This window comes from Coloeus monedula, assembly GCF_965178545.1.
Source record: "Coloeus monedula genome assembly, chromosome: 15".
Lineage (NCBI taxonomy): Eukaryota > Metazoa > Chordata > Aves > Passeriformes > Corvidae > Coloeus > Coloeus monedula.
The window spans coordinates 10,083,580-10,108,120 of NC_138795.1; the positions used below are offsets into that span (position 1 = coordinate 10,083,580).

Sequence of the window (24,541 nt, forward strand, 5' to 3'; positions counted from 1 at the left end):
TCATGCCAAGAAATTCCTGAGATCCCACTGAATTCCACAAGCCACTTCATCTATACACTTCAACATTAAGTTCATTAAGTTCCTTGCAGGGTTTATTTACTTTGAACCCTGACCAAAGTTCCCAAGTGCTGTGTGTGTGCTCAGCTGGATGACTCCAACCTTGCTCCCGGGCTGTGCTGGGGCAGGCACCACTTACCTGCTGAGGGTACAGCCCTGCCACATCTGTGGGAGCAGTGCCCTTCAGAGAAATGCTGTTAGGAAAGCAAAGGCAGGAACCAGGTAAGAGCACAAGCAGGGAAACTGCCCTCTTTCACTATCCAGTCCCACTGTGCAAGGGAGAAAGAGCAGGAAAGAATTACTTAAAAAAAAAAAAAGTGTTCCTGTGGGTGGGATGTGAACTCTTAGATGTGACACTTTTTTTGACACGAACATCCCTTGTGTGGTGGGGGCAGAAGGATGACCAGCCAGACCATCTGCAGTTTCCTGGCTGGGATGGTTCTCCTGTTTATCTTGTGGGTGATCCTCTGAGTGTCTGAGGAACCTCCAGAAATGCAGGACTGGGTTTATATCTCATCCTGAAAGCGGCCCACCTTCACCTCTGTTCCTCTCTGATAGCAGAGCACTCCCTGACTGACCTTTTGTCACCGGGAGAGTGTTGCTCTGGACCCAGCCCAGCTTCCTTGTAAGCTGTGAGGGCTGATTCGTGTGTCTGAGGAGGAGTTAGGAAAGATGTCAACTCCCTAATTCATGAGAGCCTCTCCACCGCCTGCAGTCAGTCCCCACGGTGGGAGTGTTGCTGCTGACCCCTGGCCCTCTGACAGCTCCTTTGGACACTCACCAACCATCATACACAGACCACCTGCTCACAGACCCTCTTTCAGACTCTCCCTTCCTCCTTTCCCACCACTCTTGCCTCAACCAGGATATAGGGAATTGAAATTTTAACAAGACGTGGAGTTAGAATTAAATTCTAAATCGAATTCTAGGTAATTCTAATTTAGCTAATTCAAACTAAATGGGGAGTTTCATCGAATCAGAATGGTTTGGGTTGGAAAGGCGCTTTAAAGGTCACCTAGTCTCATTTCCAGCAGAGCTGGGGATTCTGGTACCCAGGAGGCTGCAGGTGTCCTGGATCGTACCGGGGCTGAACTAGTGCATCTCGGGGATGGCGCAGCCGGGGGCCCGTGCAGTCCCTTGTGCGGGTGCCGCTGGGGCACGGGATGCCGGCGGCGCGCCGTGCCCGGGGAGCGGCTCCCGCAGCCCAGGCCACCCCGCCTGCCGCGGCCGCCCCGCCCCGCCGGTCCCCGCCCGCCGTCACGCAGCCGCCGCCGCCGTCGCAGAGCCCGGGGAGGCGCCGGGTAGGGGCAGCCGCCGCCGGAGGAGGCCGAGGCGGAGCGGAGCGCGCAGCTGCCGCCGCGGCGGGGGCAGGTAGGGCTGTCCCGGGCGGGGGGTCCCGGGCCGCCCCGTCCGAGCCGCGGCGCGGGGCGATGCGGGCGGCGGGACCCGGTCACGGGTCACGCGTGGGAGCGCGGGAGCTCGCAGCGGGTTTGCCCACCCGCGGCCCGTCGGAACGGGGATAACTGTGTCCTTACGTAATGCCGGGCATTGCGACACGGAGGCCTGCTGGGAGGCGCGGGTGGCCGGGACATCGCGGGTGGCGGGACAGCGGGCGCGGCGGGGTCCCGGCGCCGCATCCCGGGATGCCGCCGGCCGCAGCGCGGAGGCCGAGCTGGATGAACCGGGCGCTGGCCCCGTGACAAGAGCGGAAAGGTCGCTGGGCCACGGCGGGCTCCCGAGGAGCGCTTCAGCAAGCGGGATCGTTCTGCTCCTTCCCGGGGAGCAAAGGTCGAAGGTGGCTGTACCTGTCCGGGTTTAGCACAGTCTTGGCTCTGACATCTCTTTCACTTCGCTCCTGCACACCCCCGGGATCCTTCTGCGGGTTGGCAAATTCTTTCTGATATGTATCAAAACCCCAAGCCTCAAGCCCAGCAGCCAGACCAATTTCTTCTTCCATTTTATTCTGCTTATTCTCAGAATGTAGCTTTTTACTTGTGTGAAATAATGTCCGTTTTAAAATCCCCATGTCTCTGCTTTTGCCTCCTGCACGGAGCACTGTGGGGCCACAGCAGCAGCTGCCTCCATTCTGCCTTGTCACAGCCCTTGCTGGGAACAACTCTTGCTGGAGGGGAAAAGTCTTTGAGTCATTCAGTCTTTAGGTATTTGCAAAAAGAAAAAAAAACGGTAACAAATTTTTCAGAAAATGACGTGGAGCTGACTCATCAGCAGTGACCAATGCAGGATTGTGTCTCAGGAATATTTATAGCGATTCCAGCAGAAGCAGATCCCAGCTTGTTTCTCAGATGGTTTAGTGAGAATAGACGTCTGTTGCAGTTTGTTTCGTTGGGTGCAGTGGTTGGTTGAATAATCACCTTTTCATGGCATTTCACCTATGAAATTTTGTCAGAAATGGGCTTTTGCACCATTGCAATGACATTCTGGAATAATGCTTCCCTCAGCACTCTCCGTCAAAGGTTTGCACTGATTAACCTTTTCTTCCTGCCCACATTTTGGGTGTGTGTATGGGGTGTGAAAGTGTGGGGGACGTCACTGTTGGCTACTGTGGCTGCAGGAGGGTGTCCCCAGCCCCAGCACTGTTGGGATGGAGGCAGGACACACAGCTCAGGCTCTTGTGGGCTTGGCCTCTGCTGCAGGTAGGCAAAAACCCATCCACTGGTGTGGCAGATGCTCCTCTTCTGTGTGAGATGTCACACTGTGCTGGAAGACAAGATGCCATTTTAATTACTCATCCCCATTGATCTGGTGCTGGGTGTTCCTGCAGTGGGACCAGGAGTGAGGGACATGTCCCTTCCTGAGTGTGCTTGCCAGGGCATGCGCTGGCCTGGGCCCTGCCATGCTGGTGGCATGGGGTGGGACAGCAGCACTGCTCTTCTCCTCCTTCACGGGTATTTAACAGAAAAGGTTTAATTTAACATGTAGGGTCTGTGGTTCTGTGTCATTCCCGTGCAGTTTAGTAACTACAGTAGCTACAGCAAGCAGCAACATCTCCCAAGTTTACTTAATTGGTACTTACATGTGATAGTTTAATAGGGGGTTGCCATACAACACTGCAGTTCTTAATTTATACCTGTACAATTAAGAGCAGGCTGTCTCTTTCTTTAATTCTGTAGTTAGTATAGCCTAAGTAATAATATTTACATTTGCTTTTAAGGGGTTTCTCTCCTCTATGCTCCTCTGTTCATTGGGCTACAGAGGTACTGCATAAACCCTTCTTTAAATCTGCTCCATCATGCGTGCAGTTCCAGAGCAAAGCTCCAGCAGGAAGGCTGGGATCTTGCAGTGTCACAGGGACGCTGCACGGCTTTATAATGCCTGCAACAAAAGAAATTGTGGACTCCCAGTCTTAAATTTTGAGTCATAATGGTGCATGGATTATATGATGTTGGCATAGTAGCAAGTTGGGACAAAAAGTGTTGTTAAGTGTTGTGTCTAATAATGCTGAGTATTTACAAGCCACATGCTTTTACTGGCTTCTCAAAAGCCTCATGAATGTGCCCAACTTGATGTTTGACCTCTGTGTGACTGCGCATGTATTTACGGGTAAGTGTATTCTTAAATCTCTGTACAATGAGGCTGCTGAACCTCATTTGAAGCAGACTGGGCATGACTTACAGGGATTTGGGATCTGGACCATAAAACCCAAAGTGTGGAGCTAGCACCATGCTCCCCTGGAAGCCTGGGATGTTGGACAGGGACGCTGGTGCCAAGTGGAGCTGGTGCCTCCAGCCAGCCATGGGATGCGGAGGGAGCTGGGCCCTGCTCTGTCTGAGAGTAAAGCCTCATCCTTTGTGGTGTATTGACACAAGAGACGTTGGCTGGGAAATGACACTGCTCAGGCTGGGGGTCCAGAAAGGCACCTAAAAGCTGCTTCATTCCAAGGAATAATTTTTCCTTTAATGAAGGAGATAAATGAAAAATAAATTAATATTGTTTTTAACCTTGAGGCAGAAGACCCTCACGTGGGTTTTTCCCCATGCAGACTGTACCTTGTCTCATAACCCAATGCTATCTGTCCCTCCCAGCTGTTCCCAGCAGCTGTAATGTGTGCACCCCGCAAGTAGCATCTTTTCATGCTTGTGGAGACTGGAATGTTCAGAACTACTGGTACCATCAAGAAATGGTACATGAGTGCAAATTTATTGGGAAAGAATGTGGCTACATAAGAATAAATCCAACCTTTTTACTTTCTTAGCCTTGAATCTGATAGATTTCCATTGTCTTCATGGGAATTTTATTCTTACAATGGATTTTATTCTTATCTTAAATTTTTAGATGTTCCTTTCCCCATGTAAATATCATAAATTTGATAAATATGTGCAGGGAAACTTTAACCTAGGCATGCATGAAAGCTATCAAGCAGAGATGAATTTTCCTTTGGTTGCAGCCAATCCTTGTATCTGCCAAAACCTGTGGGTTTGCTACTTTTTGGACTGAGTTTGATTTAATTGCCCAGAACTGCACCATAGAGTGAAAACATTGCCATCTGTGACACTGGAAAATATTCAAATTTGCCCTGCTGTAATGAAATCTTCAGTGGGGCTGCCTCTTGCATCCTGCAGCACCAAAGGGAGCTCCCGTTTTTCTCCCTGTGGCAGTTATAAATCCAGCATTCCTGGAGGTATGCTCACAGCAGCACTTGGAGTTTACTCCTCCTCAGTTCAGGTTTTCTTCAGTCATCACTTGTGCTATGGTGTTTCTTACTCAAGAAAACCAAAATACTTTCCCACTTCAAACATGTTACAGATATTCTACTTGGCCTGCTGTGTGCAGGAGTCAACGTCCGTAGTCACACTGAGCTATTCGCACAGTTGGACAAGGATAAAAGCAATGAATTCATTTCAGTCCAAACCTAATCTGAGTTAATGTGCAGGGATCCCACTGGTGAAAAGCAAGGGCACTCGGCCACAGCCATTCCTTGATCCTTTAAGAGTTTGAATCCCTGCTAAGCATGCTTGTCTTACAACCTGTACTCGCGCAGGATGTAATCAGTTTTGTTTTCCATCTGTTAAACAAGAGGCTTCTGATTAGCTAGTGCAACCAGAAATAATTATTTTTGTTTTGTTCTCGCTGACAACAGGAAGGTTAACCACCAAGTACACAGCTCCTGGCGTTTTCCACACTCAGCAGTTTTAAACACCTTGTTCTCTGTGTGTTACAATATTTGCCTTAAAACCGGCAGGGATTTGGCTTTCAGTATTGTCCCCTAATTACAGTAATTGTCTAAGTGGAGCTCTCATGTCTCCCACTGTTCTGGGCCCAGACTGCAGCAGTGGAGCAGCCTGGCATAGCTCATGTACCTGATGAGCCTGGGTCATCAGCCAGAGGGGATATACAGGTGTCAGGGAACAAAACTTGGCTTCATGGGTTTGGAGAAGGGAAATACATAACTGAGAAAATCCAACCCAAAAGCATACAGCATTCATTTATGAAGAAAATATTTTGATTTTATGAAGTGACTCAAAGGGACTGTTGATAAAATAGATCTGATAGATTCTGAGGTGCAGCTGGCAGAGTGGTGCATTATCTTTCAAAGCAATGCTTATTTGATTTGTAGGGATTTGTAATATTTTTAATTTTTGATGATGCTAAATGGCAATATCCATCAGAGGGTTCTCAGGGGGCTGGGCTGCTCTGGCAGGGCAGAAGCATTTGCTGTACACAGACAGCTCTTAGTGACTCCTGCCATCCCTCTCCTGAGTGCTGCCTGACTTTGGGGGGGAGATTTCCAAGCAGAGCATTGTATCTGCTTCTAGTGACTTCAATGAGGAGTAGAGGAATTACTCATATAAATCTGGTAGTACTTTCTTTGGGGTTTTTTCTGCTTATGTTTTTGGAGTTTTTTTCCCTCTTTCTCCCCCCCTTTTAAGGCTGGTTTTGTGTATAAACATTAAATCCCTGCTTTTATGTTTTCACAAAACCAACCCAAGCAGAGACACTTAGGTCCAATATAAGCAGCTAAAACTGCTTTGGAATATGAAATAAAAAAAAAAAAATTAAAAATTTATTTTAACTCTTTTGCTGCTTGTGTATTTGGGGATACATTCTAATACTGGACTATAACTGGAAAGAGATGACATGCACCCAAGTAGTCTGCAACTGAAGCTACATCACATTATGTGCCCTTGTATCCTACTTCATGTTGTGAAAAGAATGTTTGCTTTTATTTAGCCACCACATCTGTTTTGTTCCCTCTAGGATAGGGATTCTTCCTTCATGCAATAGCAATATCCTGCTTTAACAGGCCCCAGCATGTTGTCTGGAGTGCTTGGGGTGCTGAGTAACTGCTGAAAGTCCCTATCTGATCTTCATGGGGTGGTGAGCTTGCCTGAGAACTGCATCCCAGTCTGCAGCCAGAGAGATATTAAAGCACCCTCGTGTTCAGAGCTAGTGGCTTTGTCTGGGATTTAAAGGAGTAGTTTTCTGCTAACATTGAATACTCTGGAGTAAGAATGTCAGGCATTCTTTTAAGCATTTGCATGCATATGTAGTAAACTGCTTATTACTTTTGAATAGACAAAAAGTTTGTGAATATGGAATTTTAGTGCAACATCTGGTATGGAGAGGATTAGCTTTATGAGTGTGATTTATCTCCTTTCTGTGTAGAATTCAGAAATCTTGTCTACAAAGACAGAAGATGTACACCATTTCAGATTGCTTGACTTTGTTTCCCCTAAAGAAATTACTTCAGTTGAATAAGAAAGTAGAAATTATTGTACTTGGATAAAAAAAGAGATTCACTTGGTTTGTTCCTCTCAGGATCCTATTTTCTCCTCCATATATGGTGAGAAAACTTTCCCAGTGGCTGAGAAAATGGGATGCATTTATCTCTTTTGCAGGAGGCCACTGAACTAAGAATGTCAGGGCCTGCTGAAGATTGGCAAGTGAGGACCTCCATGGCACCATGGGCATCCCTAAGAAACAAAACACAGTGGAGAAAGCTGCCCCTGCAGTGTCCCCACCACTGGGCTGTGCCTTTGCAAGGAGCTCCAGTCTGCATTTGGCTGCTGAAGTGGGGTTGTGGCCACCCTCCTGATGGCCTGACTTCACAGGATGGCCTCCCTGCAGGCTGAATTTTTCTCAGCAAGCTCATTTTTTCTCAGGTGCACAGAAAAACACTTAAAGGTCAATGTTTAAGGAGGCATCTTAACCCATTAATAGCAATAGCAAAGTCAAAGAAAACAAGCACAAGAATGACCATTTATTGATTTTGCTGTCATAAATGTTATCCATTTGCTGTTCTGAATTAGGGGAAGAGAGATGTTCCTGATGGTAGGTGCTTGTCCTGGTTACATTTCCTGAGCAAATAAGTTGGGGCCCTAATGCTTTACATCAGATTGAAGAGATCCATTGCGAGAAACAGGAGAAACATTTCCAAGAAATGGTTTGACAAAACCATTAGTTCATTCATGCAGTTACACTGATAAGAAAACAACAGTTAACTCTTCGGAAAGGCATAGACAGTTCCGTTTCTTTTAATACGTACTTGCTCTGCAGCCTGTTTCACATCCTCAGTGGCAAGTGCATGGTCATTGCTGCTGCTGGCTCCCGAAATCACACTGTTTGCAATAGCTGTTTTCTTCAGGCTGTATTTCAGTGGTGGGTGGGGAATACAAAATGAAAGTGGGTGAAATGGGCTTAAGTTTCTTGTTGCTTAAATGAATTAAGTAAGTTTCTGAACACTGTAATTTCCTTTTTTTATTTCTTAAATTTTCCCTTCCAGAAAATGGCTGTTCCACCTGCTTATGCTGACCTGGGCAAATCTGCCAGAGATATTTTCACCAAGGGATATGGTAAATAAAGCCAAAATAAGTTTGGTCTTTTGCTGTCTACCTGATTCCTGAAACTGTTAGGATTTTATTACTTTCCCCTGAGAAATACTCCAATTATTTCCATTAGAATCCACAGAATCACAGCTTCACATTGCCCTCGCTGTTTCGAAAGGGATAAAATTCTTTTCTTTTGATAAAATTCTTCTTGTTTCCTATAGAATTGTTGCTGGTTTTGAGAGAAAATTGTGTGCTGTATTTTGGCTGCGCCTTTGTATTAATGAACAGGATCACTGCTGTCAGTAGTTTGCTTATGAACAGAATGCTGCTCACTGTGAATAAAAGTATTATTACCTAATTTGGTCCCAATTATATTGCTGAGGTCAGTAGGATTCATCAGACAAGTGCTATCTGAAGTTAGTACAAGTTGCTTCTTAGAAACACATGGTTCGATAACTGTGCCCTTGGTTTAACTATTTAATAGTTCACAGGTGATTTAGAAGAGAGTTTTAAGAAATAAATCAGAAATGCTTTTCAAAATCAACATATATATGATTAATATTTTTTACTCACCCTCTAGGTTTTGGGTTAATAAAGCTTGATTTGAAAACAAGATCTGAAAATGGACTGGTGAGTTTGGAAGCACACTGAAATCCTAAACATTGCAGTGTTTTTGTGTTTACTGTATATTTCTTTTTAAAATAAATATATTTGTATTTATCTGAACTAATATTTAACAAATTATAATGACTGATACGTTCTACAAGTATAAGCATTTGCCTGATTGCATATATGTATATATTGACAAATACATATATTACATGTATAAATTTTTTTTTTTTCTTTCAGGAATTTACAAGCTCAGGTTCAGCAAACTCAGAAACAAACAAAGTCAGTGGTAGTTTGGAAACAAAATACAAATGGGTGGAATATGGATTGATGTTCACAGAAAAGTGGAACACTGACAATACACTAGGCACTGAGATTACTCTTGAAGATCAGGTAATTTTTGGCTCCAAAAAAGCAATTTGAAAATTCACGTACACCAATCTCTAATTAGAAATCCAACCAGTGAATTTCTTTTCTGTTCAGCTTGCACGGGGCCTGAAGCTGACCTTTGATTCAACCTTCTCTCCTAACACTGGGTAAGAAGTGAGTAAGCTAAAGTGACACAAAAGGCATTTTAAATTTTTTTTCCTGAGATACCAAGACAGGTCATAATCAGCCTATGTAAGATGAAATCATGTACATCTCTCTTAAATCTTAGTGTTATCAATCCCTTTTTAATCCTAAATTATAACAAGCAAACTTTTACACACAATAGCTTGAAAATTATAGTTAGAATTAGAGAGTGAAGAAAAAGTTGAGGTTTTGCTCCCTGGTGTATTTCTGGCCATGTCAGAGGATGAGGTGCTGCCTGAATAAAAGCACTAAACAAGTCAGCTGTAATGCAAAGCTTAACAAGCTCCAGGAGCCAGTTGGGCACAGCTCTGATAGGTTGACACAGAAGTGGGCTCTTGTCCTGAGCTGAATTTATCACCTGAATTCTTGCTGGCCACAGTGTGCCCTGGTGGTGGATGGATATTTCTGACACGGCGATTGGATGCCATGTTTTATGTGGGCCAGAGGGATTAAGCAGCAGCTGTAGGTCTAGATGTTGGTTTATTTTTTTTCCCCTGATTATCTTTGTGTGAGCAGTGCTGCCAGTGAGTCAAAATACTCTGCACATCAGCTTCCCAGAGCAGCAAACAGCACTGCAGGCTTTCAGGGTTATATTCCCAGCAGAATTTTCACCCTGTTAGATTCAGTGTTCTGCATTGTCAACTGCTTTCAGTCCACTCCTAATTCTAGATTAATGAGATATTTTTGTTAATCAGAGTAATCTCAAGTGTTTTTTTATAATTATTTCGTAACTGATAGGTTTCTTAGAAAAATTTAAAGGAAAAACCTTGTACAAGAATGATGTTACAGGTCTAGAACTATTTCTTGGGCACTTCACACATACTGTAGTTATGATTGCCATGAGGGGAGTGTTAAATTTGGGTAAGTGGAGTGAGATTCAATCCTGGTGAGACCTGGCTTAGTTTAACAGGGGTGCACTATGTCTCAGTAACAGGCTACTTCTCCCCCTTGTTATTACTTACTGACTGTGATCAATCTTTCAGCAGGTGAAGTCATTTTTAGGAGCTCTCTGTGTTCTTACCTCTGTCCCTGTGACATTGGTGGGAGAGGTACCGCTAACTTTTACAGAAGTTGCAGATGAATGCTTTTGGCACTCCTGCACTTTATTTCTGATTGTGCAAAACACAAGAAATTCCTGAGTCTGAGCTAATAACAATAAAAAAGAGATCAGTCTCCGTGTGGGTCTGATACAGCACTGATACTTTTCTTGGAGGTTGTTTTTGTTAGCTGACGTGAAAGGTTGATTTGAAATTTCAAATTAGCCTGACTTTTCGAGAAAGATTTCAGTAAAGATTTGGTCAAAGACAGAAGACACTTGTAAAAAGAGAAGAAAAAATCTTAAATAAGAGTAGCTGAATATATTAGACGTAACTCTCTTGCCTTGTGAGGGTCTGCACTCTTGATGTAAGGACACCTGAGAAAATAGTGTTCTGGCCAAGAGTATAAAAATAAAGAGGTGACTCAGGAAAGTTTATTTCTGCCTTAACCTGGCAGCTTTCTGGTGGCTGTCAATGGCTGTAACCATTAAAGTTCATAAAGTACCCTAAGGAGAAATGGGGATGTCAGAGCCACTGAAGCAGCCTGCTTGCTTCACAGCCCAGACTTTCCCTCACGAAGCTGCAAAGTAGTGATTTCTTAATGTCTGCTACAGTAAATAAAATTACCCAATTCACTAGGATTGTCTAAAAATTGTTTGCTTGGGACAGGCAAGCAAGTCCGCTGCTGTGGACTTCTGGTGGCAAACCTGTAAACTTCTACAGTTTCCTTGGATGTACCACACTTCCAAAACCATCATATCAGTTGGAGATGAGGATATGGTTTTGTCACTTCCCATCTGTGTGCGGCTGCTTTTCAGAAAACAGCCCAGAAGTGCTTTTTGGGGCACCACACCACATTTTATTGCTCATTTGCAAAGAATTCACTGTAGCTGCCTTAGGGTTTTGTAAAGGTGAACACTAAGAAGATGACATATCATGTGGTTCTCCAGGGATGCACACACTGTCTTCAGGAGCTACTACACTGAGTTAAAGTAAGTGATATGATGGAATTGTTACCTACAGGTGTACCTTTTCAAAGATACAAGATACTTTCTTTTCTCTTTAGGAAAAAGAGTGCTAAAATTAAGTCGGGGTACAAAAGGGAACACATCAACATCGGCTGTGACATGGATTTTGATATTGCGGGTCCTTCAATACGTGGAGCCCTTGTGCTTGGCTATGAGGGGTGGCTGGCAGGCTACCAAATGACTTTTGAGACAGCAAAGTCTAGAGTAACCCAGAGCAATTTCGCTGTTGGCTATAAGACCGATGAATTCCAGCTTCATACTAATGTGTAAGTACTGGCAGACTGGCACTAAAAAGGAATTTGGAAGGATTTTGCTGCTTAGTAAACAGTAAAAGCGTCAGAGGTTCAGCAGTGGTGAACAAGGGAATTGTGAATTTGAAATTAATTCTTCATTAAAGACATCAAGCTGTATTTTTTTAGCTGTGTTACCTTTTCTTTTAATTGTGTGGGTGAAGGAATGCATGATGGAAGGAACTGGAACTCACTAAGCACCCAAGGGTCCAGTGTCTAACAGATAAGGACTATTTGAATCCATTAGTGGTATATAAAAAAAAAGGAAGTTATAAAAATACTCATTGTGAAAGCTGAAATAAAAGCAATGCTTTCTTTTTACACCTGTCAACATCGAACAAAATGGTGGTTTGATGTGTAGATGAAAGAGTTGATCAGAGGATGAACAAGAACAGGCAAAAGGGAGTGACTGGAAGAGACAGGGACTGGGTTTGTTGTAGTACTGGAAAAAATGTGGTGTAAAAGTTTATTTGGTATTGCAACTCCTAATAATATATTTACACAAGTATTTGTCCTTTCTGAATGTATCAATAGTGGGAAACCAGGATCAAATTCCATGAAATCTTTATTTCTCTGTCTCCCGTTCCTCCTAAAAAAGCAATTTATGCCTTTGGAGAATACAGTTTTTTAAGATTAGGCAATCCCTAATCCATTCTCCTGGCCCCCCCTTTCCGTGCCCTTGGGTAATTGGATATTTTGCATGTAGCAGAGCTATTCCAGGCTGTTTCCGTCTGGGGGCTGAACAACTGTTCTGCCTTCCTAGAGCTACTTCTTCAAAGGCATTCTGTTCTGTTTCATGCTGTTTTGCAGTGATCTGGTTTAGGAAGCTCCCGCTGCCTTACAGAACAATCGAACCCCCACAGCCCAGACAGTACGTTTGAAGGATTGCCAAAGCACAAAAATGTGGGCAGAAAACTTCCATCACAATATGTGGAGTCCCCTTCCACTCAGGATATAGAAGTTACTCCTTCAAGCGCAGTGACTTTCAACTTAGTTATGCTGTAGCAGTTCAAAACACTGTATTATTTTACTAGAAAATGCTGTGGTTATTATTACTCTTAACTAAAGCAATGGCAGAAATTCATAACAGCAGCAGGGGCTCAGATCTAACTGTTTCTTGGATTCCTGAGGGTCTGTTTCTTAGGTTGCTGTTACTGGACAAAACCATAGATGTATGATACAAATAGAAATTTTATTTATTGTTAATAATAGATTAGTTAGGTGATTGATGTATTTCAGCTTTGAAAGCGTGTCAGAACTTTTATATAATCCCAGAAAGAGTTGTGTGTGGAACTCCCCTCACTAGGCAGCTTGGTTTTTTCATCTACACAAGTTACTGTTTCACTGGGATGCTGTGGCAGAACAGATAATGTAACTAGGTGGGGCTTGAAGCATGTTTTTTTGTTCCTGGCATTACACAAACCAGCTGGGGATTCTAGCAAGTTACTTCCGTTAAGGTTGCCTTAATATATTAATTTTCATAGGGGGCTAGTGGTTGTTTTTTTTTTTTTTTTTTTTTGTTAATCTACATAAAAAGTGCTATTACCTGCATAGAAAAGTGCTATTATTACTATTAGAGTTAAAAAGAGGTTCAACTTTATTATTATTTAATAATAAAAATAAGGGAGGTAGGGCTGGATATTTTCTAGTTTTAAATATGACTTTCCTCATTTTTTGAGCATAGCTCAGACCGCCCCCCCCCCCCCCCCCCTAATGTTGCAGGTCAAGACAGAGCTGTGTGGAAACCTTGCACAAAGTCTGCCTGTATAACCAGCTCTCCTCAGTCCTTTTTAATTCCTCCTTTTCTTGAGAGCCAAGCACATGCAGTTAATGTGAGCTTCAGTCTTATCTGAAGTAAGTATTGCAGTGTTTTTCTGGAAGAATTACTCTAACAATTTAAAAGGCTGTTGCTATTGCTTGAACTTTTAAATAGGCATATCACTGCTGTTTGTGCAACTGTTACAAACATCAGGCCAAAGGGGTAAAAGGGAAAAGATCCTAAATCTACCCCTTTTTGTAATCACTAAAGGTCTGGTGTACTCTAATAATTGGAACCAGATTATTTCACAGTTTAGAAATAACCCCAGATCTTCCTGGGGTTTAAAGCCTATTTTCTACAATATGTTTGTATCCTCTCTTTAAGAAAACAACCAAAAATGGAAATTCAGATGCTCACTGGTTTACAAGGAGTGCAAGGCCTTTAGGAGTCTTTTGGTCTTGTTTTTATGATCTGCATGCTCTAACATTTTGCCTTTTATTTACCACATTTTATTCCTATGTGACATTTGGGGCAGTAGTAATTAGAAGTTGTGCTACTCATCATTCAGCTGTGGGCCAGTGCTCTCTGCAAAGAAAAATTTCTGTTTCTAGTGCACAGACCATAGCACAGATGTACCATAAGGACTGCTGCAAATGCAATTCATTTGCAAAACCCTATGGACTTGGATGTTAAATTGGCATCTTCACTTCTGATACAGTTCCTGTGTCTGGTAAAAGCATGCTGACATTGCAGTTTTGGGATGACTTGGGCTCTCTGACTGGCATATAGCCCTTTCAGGGCACAAGGAGACATTTGCCAGGGAAAATAATTATTTCAGAGACACACAGGGAAAAATAAATCTCTCTACTACAAAGGCTCCCATCTGTGGGAAAGGGAAAATTGGAAGCTGTCATCATTGGTCTAATTTTTAATAGTTTGTCATGGGGTTTTTTTTCAGTTTCAGAAGTTGCTGAAATATAGTAATCTTCAATGAATTGAAGCATCTAAAAATAACTTCATGACCAATGTGGCCTAATGTGTCTATCTTAGTTGTTACAGGCATATTTAATGAGGTGTAAGTGGATGTTGTGCAAATACAGCTCTTACTGGAAAAATAAAAGATGATTGTTTTGGGGTGCTGTTTAAAACTACACTAATGCATTCCTTCCAGGAATGATGGAACGGAATTTGGCGGCTCCATTTACCAGAAGGTGAATGATAAACTGGAAACTGCTGTGAATCTTGCTTGGACAGCTGGAAATAGCAACACTCGCTTTGGAATAGCAGCCAAGTATCAGATTGACCCAGATGCCTCTTTTTCTGTGAGTCCTGTGCATGTACATTTATATGCATTTGAAAATAAGTGCTTAATAAATGGAAATGGAAAGCAGCCTTTCCATCAGCAGAGTACAGTCTTGATGCAGTTCTGTGCTGTGTAGTTGGCACATGGATCTGTTTGTTTTGGTTTTGGCAGCCTGAGAGCACAACTATTGGATTTTCCTTAAAAGAGACACAGAATGTTTTATTGCATTACTGGGCACTATTTTGAGACTCTTTTTGTGTCAGTGTGGAAAAAATTAGAAATTATGTTAATAAACCCATTATTTTCTACAGTGACTGTAGATTCTTTGAGATTTGAGATTTAAGTTATAGCACAATTAACTCTAGATTTTTTTGGGATTTAAAACATGAAATCCCTACATGCTTAAAAGCTGTTGCTTAATTCTCAGGCAGGGAGGGCTTTGAAGAAAGATACTAAATTATTTACTAAATTTACTATTTATTACTAAATAACGCTTTATTTTTTCCCTTTAAGGCTAAAGTGAACAACTCCAGTCTGATTGGGTTAGGATACACTCAGACTTTAAAGCCAGGTAGGTTTATGCAGAAAAAAATCAGAATCAATAAAGTGATACTTTAATCTTGAAATATCAGAAATTTTTGGTGGTAAAGTATGATGGGTTTTGTAAGATTGCTCTTCTGCTTGGCAAGCCAGTGATGAACTTTTCCAGCGGCTGTTCTGTTAATTTTGGATGTCTGTTGGAAACAGAATTACTAGAGATCATTGTTGACTAAACAGTCAGATAGTCTTTTATGTTGATTTAAAATATGTCTATAATTATTTGTGTCACAGATAAGTAACTAAATTTTTAATATTTCAGAGGCTTCCTATTATTGAGTTTACTCTTCTTAAAAATGTGACTTTCTCAAGGTCCCCTGGCCCAGGAAGACGACAATCTTACTGCTGCAAAATTGGTTTTAATGTAGTGTAATAAATCTGCTGCCAGAATGCTGAGCAGATTGACATGAGATATTACAGCAGACGGGGCTTGGGCTTTTTTATACTCAGATTTTAAAATGGTTTAGAAAGGTGAGTATGTATCAAGGTCCCAGGTTTTTGTAATACTGGACTCTAAAATTAGATTAATCAGTAGACCAGCAGCAGTGAATTGGCTCAGAGCTTTAATTACTCAGAGTGATAAAAAGCAGAATCTATCATCATGTTTTATTTTAAATTTCATAATTCAGAAAGATTTCTTATCTGCAAATTGTTTTAAAATGCCCAGTCCTTCCAAGGCCAGCTGCCAAATCCCATTAACTTGGCTATCCAATAAATGAAAGCAGTAACAGACATGGCACTTCCGAACATAAAGCTCATTCCAAGTTTTAAGCTGACTTTTCTCTCCCTTTTCTCCATTTTGCAGGTATCAAACTGACGTTGTCAGCTTTGTTGGATGGCAAGAATGTCAATGCAGGGGGTCACAAACTTGGTCTAGGACTGGAATTTGAAGCATAAGGAGTGATTTCACAATTGCTAATCTGAAAATACAGCATAGCTACCTTCAGAAAATAGTGTACCTTTCAATGTTTTGTCTGGAGTGCAAGTATTGCTATGTATCTGTCCTGCTAGTCCTGGTTAAAGACAGCTAAGCTTTAAAAATGATATTAAAGAAGTGGAGACAAAATCATAAATAAAAAAATCCGGGCTTTTTTTTCCATATGTAATTGCTCATCACATCTGTCAACTACCACGTGATAAGAAGAAGGAAGGTGTTGATTACCTCTACTAATATATTGATGGCACAAGGAATGTGTTAATGTGTTATAAAACCTGGGAATTACAGACCATTATATTGTACTGTTAATTGTATAAGCAAAATGTTCTGAAACCTAAAGTTTCAGTCAGTGAGGGAATGTGCAAATTTGTCTGAAAAAGGGATTTTAAATTTTTTTTTTTTAGATACGTATTTCATCAATGGTTTGTCTTATTTGGTTATCCCACACCTACTGCTGTCTCCAGAATGCTTTAGGTGGTCCACCTTGCCCAAGTCCTTGTGGAGGAGGTTTGATGTGACTCAGCCAATACTGCCTGTGCTGTGTTGTGGTTCCTTCCCCTTGCACTGACCGAAAAGCTGGTAAAACGTACATAATCAGGGAAGAGTCTTTGCAACTGCAATTACATAGTTGCATCACTAATTCTAAAACGGAATTTTCTTTTATTACCACTTTTTTTTAGCAACTAAATGGGTACATTTTTAGAGAGTCTTCCATTTTGTGTGGAACTAGACCCCAAAATGCTGTACTTGACACTACTAAAAATGGATAAAAACCCAAATCTGACTTGAATAAAATACTGAAATGTCATCTTCTACTCTGTCTTTATATTAATTATGAAAACAATTACATCTACATTTGTGGCTCCAGCAGAAGACTGGCAACGTCTTGGTGCATGTTTTGTACCAAACAAACCAAAAATACTTAGTAGAATTAAATTCCAGACGTGGCAGTGTTCTTAGTGCTCTCTGAGCTCTAACAATTGCACACACACATGTATTCAGCTCTTGGATAAAGCAAGATAACACGACTTACTTGTCTTTTATTACATTCAGTAAGTGAATTACCTCTCTATAAACAACTAAGTGTGGGCAATGAACAGTTACCGGCTTGGATCAACTTCAGTGGCTGTTCGTTTGTACTTTTATGTGTGAGCCATTGCCGTGGGTGGCTGCAATGATGGCAAGAGCTGAGGTGCAGGAGGACGTGTCCGATGAGGCAATGCCATTGCGACAGCGTGAGACTGCAGAGCCACAGCCGCAGCCCACAAATTGGGAAATGCTGACTTCCCTCTTACCGGGAGCCATTCCTGAGTATTTCCTATCTCAGATATTTAACCCAGCGCTCCTGGGAGAAGTGGTCCCCTTCCAGACCTCACCGATCCAAATGAGCCATATGCAGACAGCTCCCAGGAGCGTGGCAGATGCAAGCAGTGAGAGGACCAGAACTGGTCTAAAGCTGAGATAGGAGGATTCAGATCAGATATTATGAAAAACTTGTTCGCTGTCGGGGTGGTCAGGCATTGGACCGGGCTGCCCAGGGAGGTGGTGGAGTTACCATCCCTGGAGGTGTTTAAGAGGCACCCGGATCTGGCGCTGGGTGGTGTGGTTTAGGGGTTACAGTGGCGGTGCTGGGTGGAGGGTTGGACTGGACAGTCTAAAGGTCTCCCAAACTTGATGATTCCGTGACTGTATGATTCCATGAGTCAGTGATTCCACGATTCCAAGACTACCACTCCACAGTTCCCCGGTTCTGTGACACCGCGCCGCTCCCCTCAGCTCCTGCGCGCGCCTCCCGCCTTCCCGTCCGTGCGCCTGCGCGACCGCCTCACGAGGGGCGGTGCCATCGCCACGTCCGCGGAGGGGGCCCAAGATGGCGGCGGCCGGCGGTGAACGGCGAGGGCCGGTGGGCCGCGCCTTGTGCTTGCTGCTGCTCTGCGGCTGGGCCCTGGCGGCCCGCGGGCAGGTTTCCCCCGGTGAGTGTCGCGGGGCCGGGTGGGGGGCGGGCTGCGGGCGCTGTGCGGCCGCCCTGCCGATGTCTCCCACCAGTCTCTCCCACCGGTCTCTTCGGTGGGGCCTGAAGGGCTGTGTGGCCTCGGCCGGCGCGGGTCGTGCCCTGAGGTGACCGGGCCCGACCCCGGGCCTGGCCTCGGCCTCTCGTCTGTTTGGGGTGGGTTGAGGGCAGCGAGCGCTGGGCCCTGCTCGGGGGAAGGGCAGCGCCCGGGCGGGGGGCGGGAGGCCGCCTGCCAGGTGTGCACGGCTTTTGTTGCTGTGAAGAGCAGTTTAGCCGGTTACTTAATTAATCAGATTTGGGTTTTTTTTTCTAACTACTCTAGCTGCGTTTCTGGTTTTAGTCTCCCCCTCCCCTAGAAATTAAGTTTATGTTATTCTGCAAGTTGACCCCTAGTTAAGTGTTTTCTGTCTTCTCCTTAAACCTACAGACGGCTGTAACCAAAGGCTAATGAGTGTTTCAAGGACAGTGAGTTTCTCTTTGTTTTAGATGGACTACTGGCTGGGCAGTGAAGAGAAAGGAATTAGTGAAGGAAATAAAGGGAACTGTTTGATCCGTCAGTGTGCTTGTCAGTCAGTATATCCACACCAGCTCTATTTGTGTTGCCCCTCACCTGGTCTAATGGGTAGGCAGAAGAATTTGGGACAGAAACGTATAGGAAACTGAAAATTTTTAACTTCAGGAGTCATGAAACAACTTGCTTTCCAAACGCATTTTTCCTGGAAGTGAATTTTAACCATGATGTGTTTTTTATGTGCAGTATTTACTAAGAGGGTTGTGTTGCTAATCCTGTCACTATGATTGAACATTAGTATCTGTTTCTGAAGCTGAGGCATCTCTGGATCTAAAAATCATCTGACAGTGTTGTGTAACTGTAAACAGTGCAACCACCGTTTATAATGCCAAATAGTTTTGGGTAAATATCATAAATCAGTTGTGGTTTAGCTGCTAAACTTCCCGCTGCTACTAACATAAAAAACCACTACGCTTATTTTAGGAATAATAGGAGTGTGCTCTTTTTTAGTCTGAAGCTGCAACAATAGCTAGTGGGAGACCCTTGCATTTAAGCATATATCCTTCTAAAACCTCCATGTTAAAATGAATTCAAGAATAATTTGAAGTGTAAGGCCAGATGCAACATAGTTTTATAGGCAAAATATGCTTGTTTGTATTTCAAACAATTTAGCTATTACTGTCTAATAGTTTTTGTCTGTTTGGGGAGGGTAGCAGTAAAGTTGACCTCACAACATGCCAACTAGCTGTAAATGTGAAACTATCTTGCAACTGCCTTTCCTCGTATTTATCTCTGCATATGCAATTAGCTGGCTTGACTCCTGAGGGGAGATCAGAATTCCCTAAACTTGTCCTGGATGAGAACTGCACAAGTTAACGTTGATACGATAATTCAGATGAGTAGTTTTTTCAGCAACAAGAAGTGTATTAGATGTGAAATGGTTGACTTTGAACTTCAGCAAAGAGGCACCATGGTGTCTGGTTCATATGAGATGAGTTGAGTCTTCTGTGTTTTACAGTTGGTTAAAGAGTCATTCATACTGCAAAAGTGTGCCATGTAAACAAGAGCTCTGTTGTAACTGAGCCTCAACAAATATACAACTTCCATGAATAACGTGATTCAGTGTCCCCTCTATAATATTTTACTTACAAGTAACCTGACACAAGCAGTTGGTTGAATGCTTCGTTTCTAGAGTCTGTAACTTTCCAGCGAGGCTTGGAATCGTTTAATGAAAGTACTGTTGCTTTTGTAAAATGAAAAATTATTTTGGCAAGCCAAAATACAAGGCAAGTATGGTTTCTGTATTTATATGAAAATGCAGACTGAAAATCTAAAATTTGTTATACATTTTTTAAGGTGCCTCTGGATTTGAATCTGGAAGTGATGTGCTGCAAACATGAATAGTTTGCTAACTTTTAGGTTTAAAAAAAATTGGCTATTCTTAAACTGACTCTTCATCTTTTTCTCTTTGGATAGAGAAGAGGGACAGTGGGCTCTGCATCTGGATTTAATGCTCACCTTGGTTTTTTATGTAGTTCTGCAAAGTCATCCCAGCTTTGGAGAGATGCTGAATTTGCCTGAGGGTGCATTGTTACAGTGCTCTTTCTGACTTACTTCATTACAATAATTGCTGCCAACAGAAGGCGTTCCTCCAGGAGCATGGGTAGTCAGATTGTCCTTTCTTCAGCATTTCTTTTTAACCTGTGGCTCAGTAGTTTCATTTGAGTTAATACAAGGTTGGAAATATTTTTCAGTGTCTACAAATTCAATAAAAATTAGTTCTTGGGAAGAGGTGCTGGGACTTTGTGTCCTGGCCGAAGGGGACTTTGCAGTGTCTTCTCATTTTTTGTTGGGAAAACATGCAATGGTGAAAGATGAAAAACTTAACTGCAGTAAAAGCTTTCCTGAGAACATCCTCCTTTGTAGACCTAAGCTCAATCTGTGGGAAGAAGAATTCGATGATGGTCAAAAGGCTAATCATGTATGATTCTACAAGACTTCATGAATCCACAGGGGGAAGGATGACATGTGTTTGAAGTTCTTACGTCTGGAAAACAGGTGTGCTGAGTTTTTCAGGGACACTTTGCCATACTAATCTAGAAGGCAATGTGCTTCCAACCTTTAGTTCCTGTCCCACTGAAGACTTTTCTTTGGAAGTTGCCAAAGTACAGGAATGTGTATTTCTGCAAATGAATTCTAAGAAGTTTGCAGTGTGACATATGCTGTGTTCTTCATATGACTTCTTGTCTGTGAAAGAAATTTGTGGCAATAGTTTTCTGTCACAGGAGAAGTCAGTGCCTTGTACATAGTATTGATTGTTTCTCATCCTTTTCTCAGGTCCTGTGAAAGCAGAGATGTTTACGAGAAATAGTTCGTCTAAAAGCGAGAATGAAACACTGAGTAGATCCCAAAATTTGACAGACAGCTTGCAGAGTTTAACCTCAGCAAGAAAGGAGGCATTCCCAACAGCAGCCAAAATCAGTTCGATGACTGCAGGAAAGCCACCTACAACAGATGGTGACTCTTCATCACCTGTTGTCCCTGCTAGTCCGGTATCACAGGTGGATGTTGATGGTTCTGAAGATACTAAAATTGAGGAAGAGGATCTTCTAACAGATTTGAAAGACACACTAAGTAGTTCCCCACCCATCATAAAAGAAACTATGGAGTCAGATGGAGATGACTATGCTTATGAAATGACACCAAATTCCAGATACAACCCAGACCTTCTAGAGATGTCAGAAGATGACAACTCTGACACCATCAGTAACTACAATGAGGAGATCAAGACCCTTGATGAGAAGATAAAAGGTGTTTCTGTCTCTGGGTTGGATGAAGAAGAAGACAGTCATTTCTTTTTTCATCTGGTTGTAATTGCCTTCTTAGTAGCTGTTGTTTATGTCACCTATCACAATAAGAGGAAGGTAGGTGTGCTCTGAAAGGTTGAGGGAAACAGCTGCAGTGCTTAAAATAAAGTTGCATTCCCTTGTACACTTCTTTAAGAAGAAGAACATAACTTTTTGAAGAATGAAATCTTTGACCACTTAGTCTTGTGGTGATACTAATATGCAGATCACTAGTGTCATTTTTATCTGCACAATGAAAATGAACTTGAATCAAGCATTTGTGATTAGAAAATGAGTTAATTGGTAACATCAGTAATCAGTCAGTACAGTAGTGGACACTGGCAGTGCACAACATGAGTTCTATAAAGAAGACCTGAGCCAAGTCAAGTGGGGGGTGAGCGATTAACTAATTTTTTTTCTGCACAGGATTATAAACAACAAATTAAGGGAAGTTTAATTGCAAATGGTGTGGAAATGTTATGACTCTGATAATCCTTCTAATAGTTCACTTTAAAATGTCTTCATAGCATAGATATTTTGAGAGTGTAACTACATACTTTTAGAAAATGTTTAACACTGTTTCCAGTTTTACATAGAGAAGCTACTAAGTTACTATTTTCAGGTAAATGTATTTTCAGTACAAACTAATTCTCTATATTTCAAAATTATCCTGACTGGTGTTGTTTCAAAATTTATTGCTAGCACTAAAAATTAACTCCAGCCCAACCAGACCCAATAGAGGTGCATGCACAAATTTGCGTTAAACCATAGCTTAATTTTTAGATATGATGAAATTTAGTGTTTATCTTTGGGGAGAACACTGATTTGGGTGCGGATTTGCTGGATTCTGAAAAGAAAGCAGCTGAAAACCCAAAACCTTCTTTACTGTGCAGTGGCCTATTTGTAATGTGCATTGCCAACTCTTTGTAGGGAAAGATGTTGAAGACTTGCATTTGAAAATTTATCTGAGAGCAGTTCAAATAAGTGATTAAAAAATGCCTTGTCTTTGCCGCAGTAATGCCCTTGCCAGCATGCGGGGTAAAACCATGATGTCAGTACCACTGTGAAGCTGTCTATCAAACCCAAAATGTTTCTGCATAGCATCTATAAGTTGTCCCGTTTTTCTTTCAGATCTTCTTACTGGTGCAGAGCCGAAGGTGGAGGGATGGCCTGTGCTCCAGGACAGTGGAATATCATCGTTTAGATCAAAACGTTAACGAAGCGATGCCTTCCCTGAAAATAACCAATGACTACGTGTTTTGAAAGCACTGTGATTTGAGTTTGCTGAACTTACCACTCTTTGCCTGCCCAGTCATGTAATGATATTCAGGTATTCTAAATAAGCTGCTTGTATGGAAATGAGATGTACTCTCTTTGACCTGGATGTTTTGGAGATTAAATCTCATGGAAGATCAAGGGCATGATCCATCTGTTTGCTACTTTGGTCAGGTTTTATATCAACTGTAAAGATACAGAGTTTAATAAATTAGTGATATTTCCATTCATTAAGCATCATTCCCTTCTGTCTGGAGCAGTCTTAATAGTTATGCTACAAAAAAAAAGCATAAAATATTTTAGGTCTAATAAATTAATGACTTTGGCATCACTAAATCAAATTAATGATGTCTTTGCTAATCTCTTACATGGCTCATAAATTCCCCGATATTGCAAACTGAAAATATAATTACTTTTTTCTGTGCTTAAATTCTGATGCTGCAAGTCTTTCATCTCTTTTTTTCATATTCTGTTTGCTTGTTGCATAATTTGATCCTATTTTAGGCAAAATGGCTAGAATGGCAATTTAATAATTTCTGTATGTGTTCATGCCGTAAATGATTTAAAAATAATTATGTATAACCCATTTTATTTCAGAAGTTTTATACCATATATTTCCTAAAATGCTTAAGGTGTTTGTGAAGGTATGCAGCTTCCTGACTGTCCTTTTTTCTTTCCTCTAATGCTGTTTTTGTAATTAATGAATGGAAAACAAGCCTTGTTGAATAATCTGACAGGCTTTCAATATATCAAAGTTTTCTGTTGAATTTTAAGATGGCTGGGAAATGGCTATGTGATTTGTTATATTATAAATGGGAGAAACTGTAAGAATAATTTATTTGGTTGTTCTTCTGACCCAGGTAACAGACAGGTGAAAGTAAGGGTGTAGGGGCTGCCAGTCTCTGGACAGTGCACTCTCATTTTTGACAAACATTTATGCATTAGTGTAAATCAAGTTACTGGTACAGTTGTTTTTTTGGTGGTGGTTTTTTGGTTTTGTTCCTTTTTGTTTTTGTTTTGTTTTTGTCTTTCGTACTTCCATTATTTATGTTTTCATGAGTTGTAAAATATAAAATTTTAGTTTTCTGTACATTCTGTTTGTGATTTAGTTTTCAAACTGATAAATTTGTAAATAATGGTTAATCAGAACCCCATAATTAATGACTTGGTATTCAAGTAGTTATGTAATGTTTGGAAACAAATCAACTTCATGCCTGTTGACATGAGGAGTCTGAAGGCATGATATTGTCTTATGAATGAAGTGCTAAAAGTTCTGTATCCTACTGTTAAATGCATTCTTTTCATAACCACAGGAAGTAAAGCACAAACAAAATATCCCAAAAATTTTTTCTTGCAGTAATTTTTATCATATTTGGACCTGTATCACTTAATATTTTGAATAAGGTTTTTTAAATAAATGATAATAATAAGCCTGTGTTTCTTAACTATTTCACTGCTTTTATACAGTAACATACGACAAAGAACTTGCTTATGCTTGGAATTGGAAACCATTTCAAAACCATTTTCTCTGTTGCCCATACTGGGTGTATGAAGGTTTGTTTTATGCATCTGTTCAGTGGTGTGTAGGGTAGATAGCAAGGCTTAAATGAAATATTTTAAGCTATTGGAATTAATGCATTCTTTAATATGATTTGTTTAGCTTAAGTTGTATAGTTAATAATTCTTACCTGAACATACTTTAAAGTGCAACACTGCTGTGGTCAGGATCTAAAGGGAAAGGTTACTTCTCAAAGCTTCTTTAGGATATTTAAATATTGGAATTTGAGGGCTAATGTTTTTGCACTCAAGAAGTTCAGTAACTTTGCCCTTAAATAAAGTTACTGATTATAAAGTGTAGTAATTTTGACAGTAGAAAATAGACTGTTCACCCTTAGCGGAAGCTTGTGTTCCTTTCAGCTTG

The 24,541-nt window shown here is 41.6% G+C and overlaps 2 protein-coding genes across 2 annotated transcripts; both read left to right on the forward strand.

Moving 5' to 3' along the window:
• The first annotated feature begins 1,343 nt into the window (after nucleotides 1-1,343).
• On the forward strand, nucleotides 1,344-16,178 carry VDAC1 (voltage dependent anion channel 1). Its single transcript, XM_082291518.1, has 9 exons — nucleotides 1,344-1,428; nucleotides 7,799-7,868; nucleotides 8,425-8,474; nucleotides 8,694-8,846; nucleotides 8,937-8,989; nucleotides 11,130-11,357; nucleotides 14,312-14,462; nucleotides 14,957-15,014; nucleotides 15,846-16,178. The coding sequence occupies exons 2-9, from the start codon at nucleotides 7,802-7,804 to the stop codon at nucleotides 15,935-15,937; spliced, it is 852 nt and encodes a 283-aa protein (XP_082147644.1). The 5' UTR covers nucleotides 1,344-1,428; nucleotides 7,799-7,801; the 3' UTR covers nucleotides 15,938-16,178.
• A 1,644-nt stretch (nucleotides 16,179-17,822) lies between these two features.
• Nucleotides 17,823-24,044, forward strand: LOC309578712 (keratinocyte-associated transmembrane protein 2). The gene is made up of 3 exons (XM_082291519.1): nucleotides 17,823-17,950; nucleotides 20,837-21,423; nucleotides 22,477-24,044. The coding sequence occupies exons 1-3, from the start codon at nucleotides 17,848-17,850 to the stop codon at nucleotides 22,606-22,608; spliced, it is 822 nt and encodes a 273-aa protein (XP_082147645.1). The 5' UTR covers nucleotides 17,823-17,847; the 3' UTR covers nucleotides 22,609-24,044.
• Nucleotides 24,045-24,541: the final 497 nt, after the last annotated feature.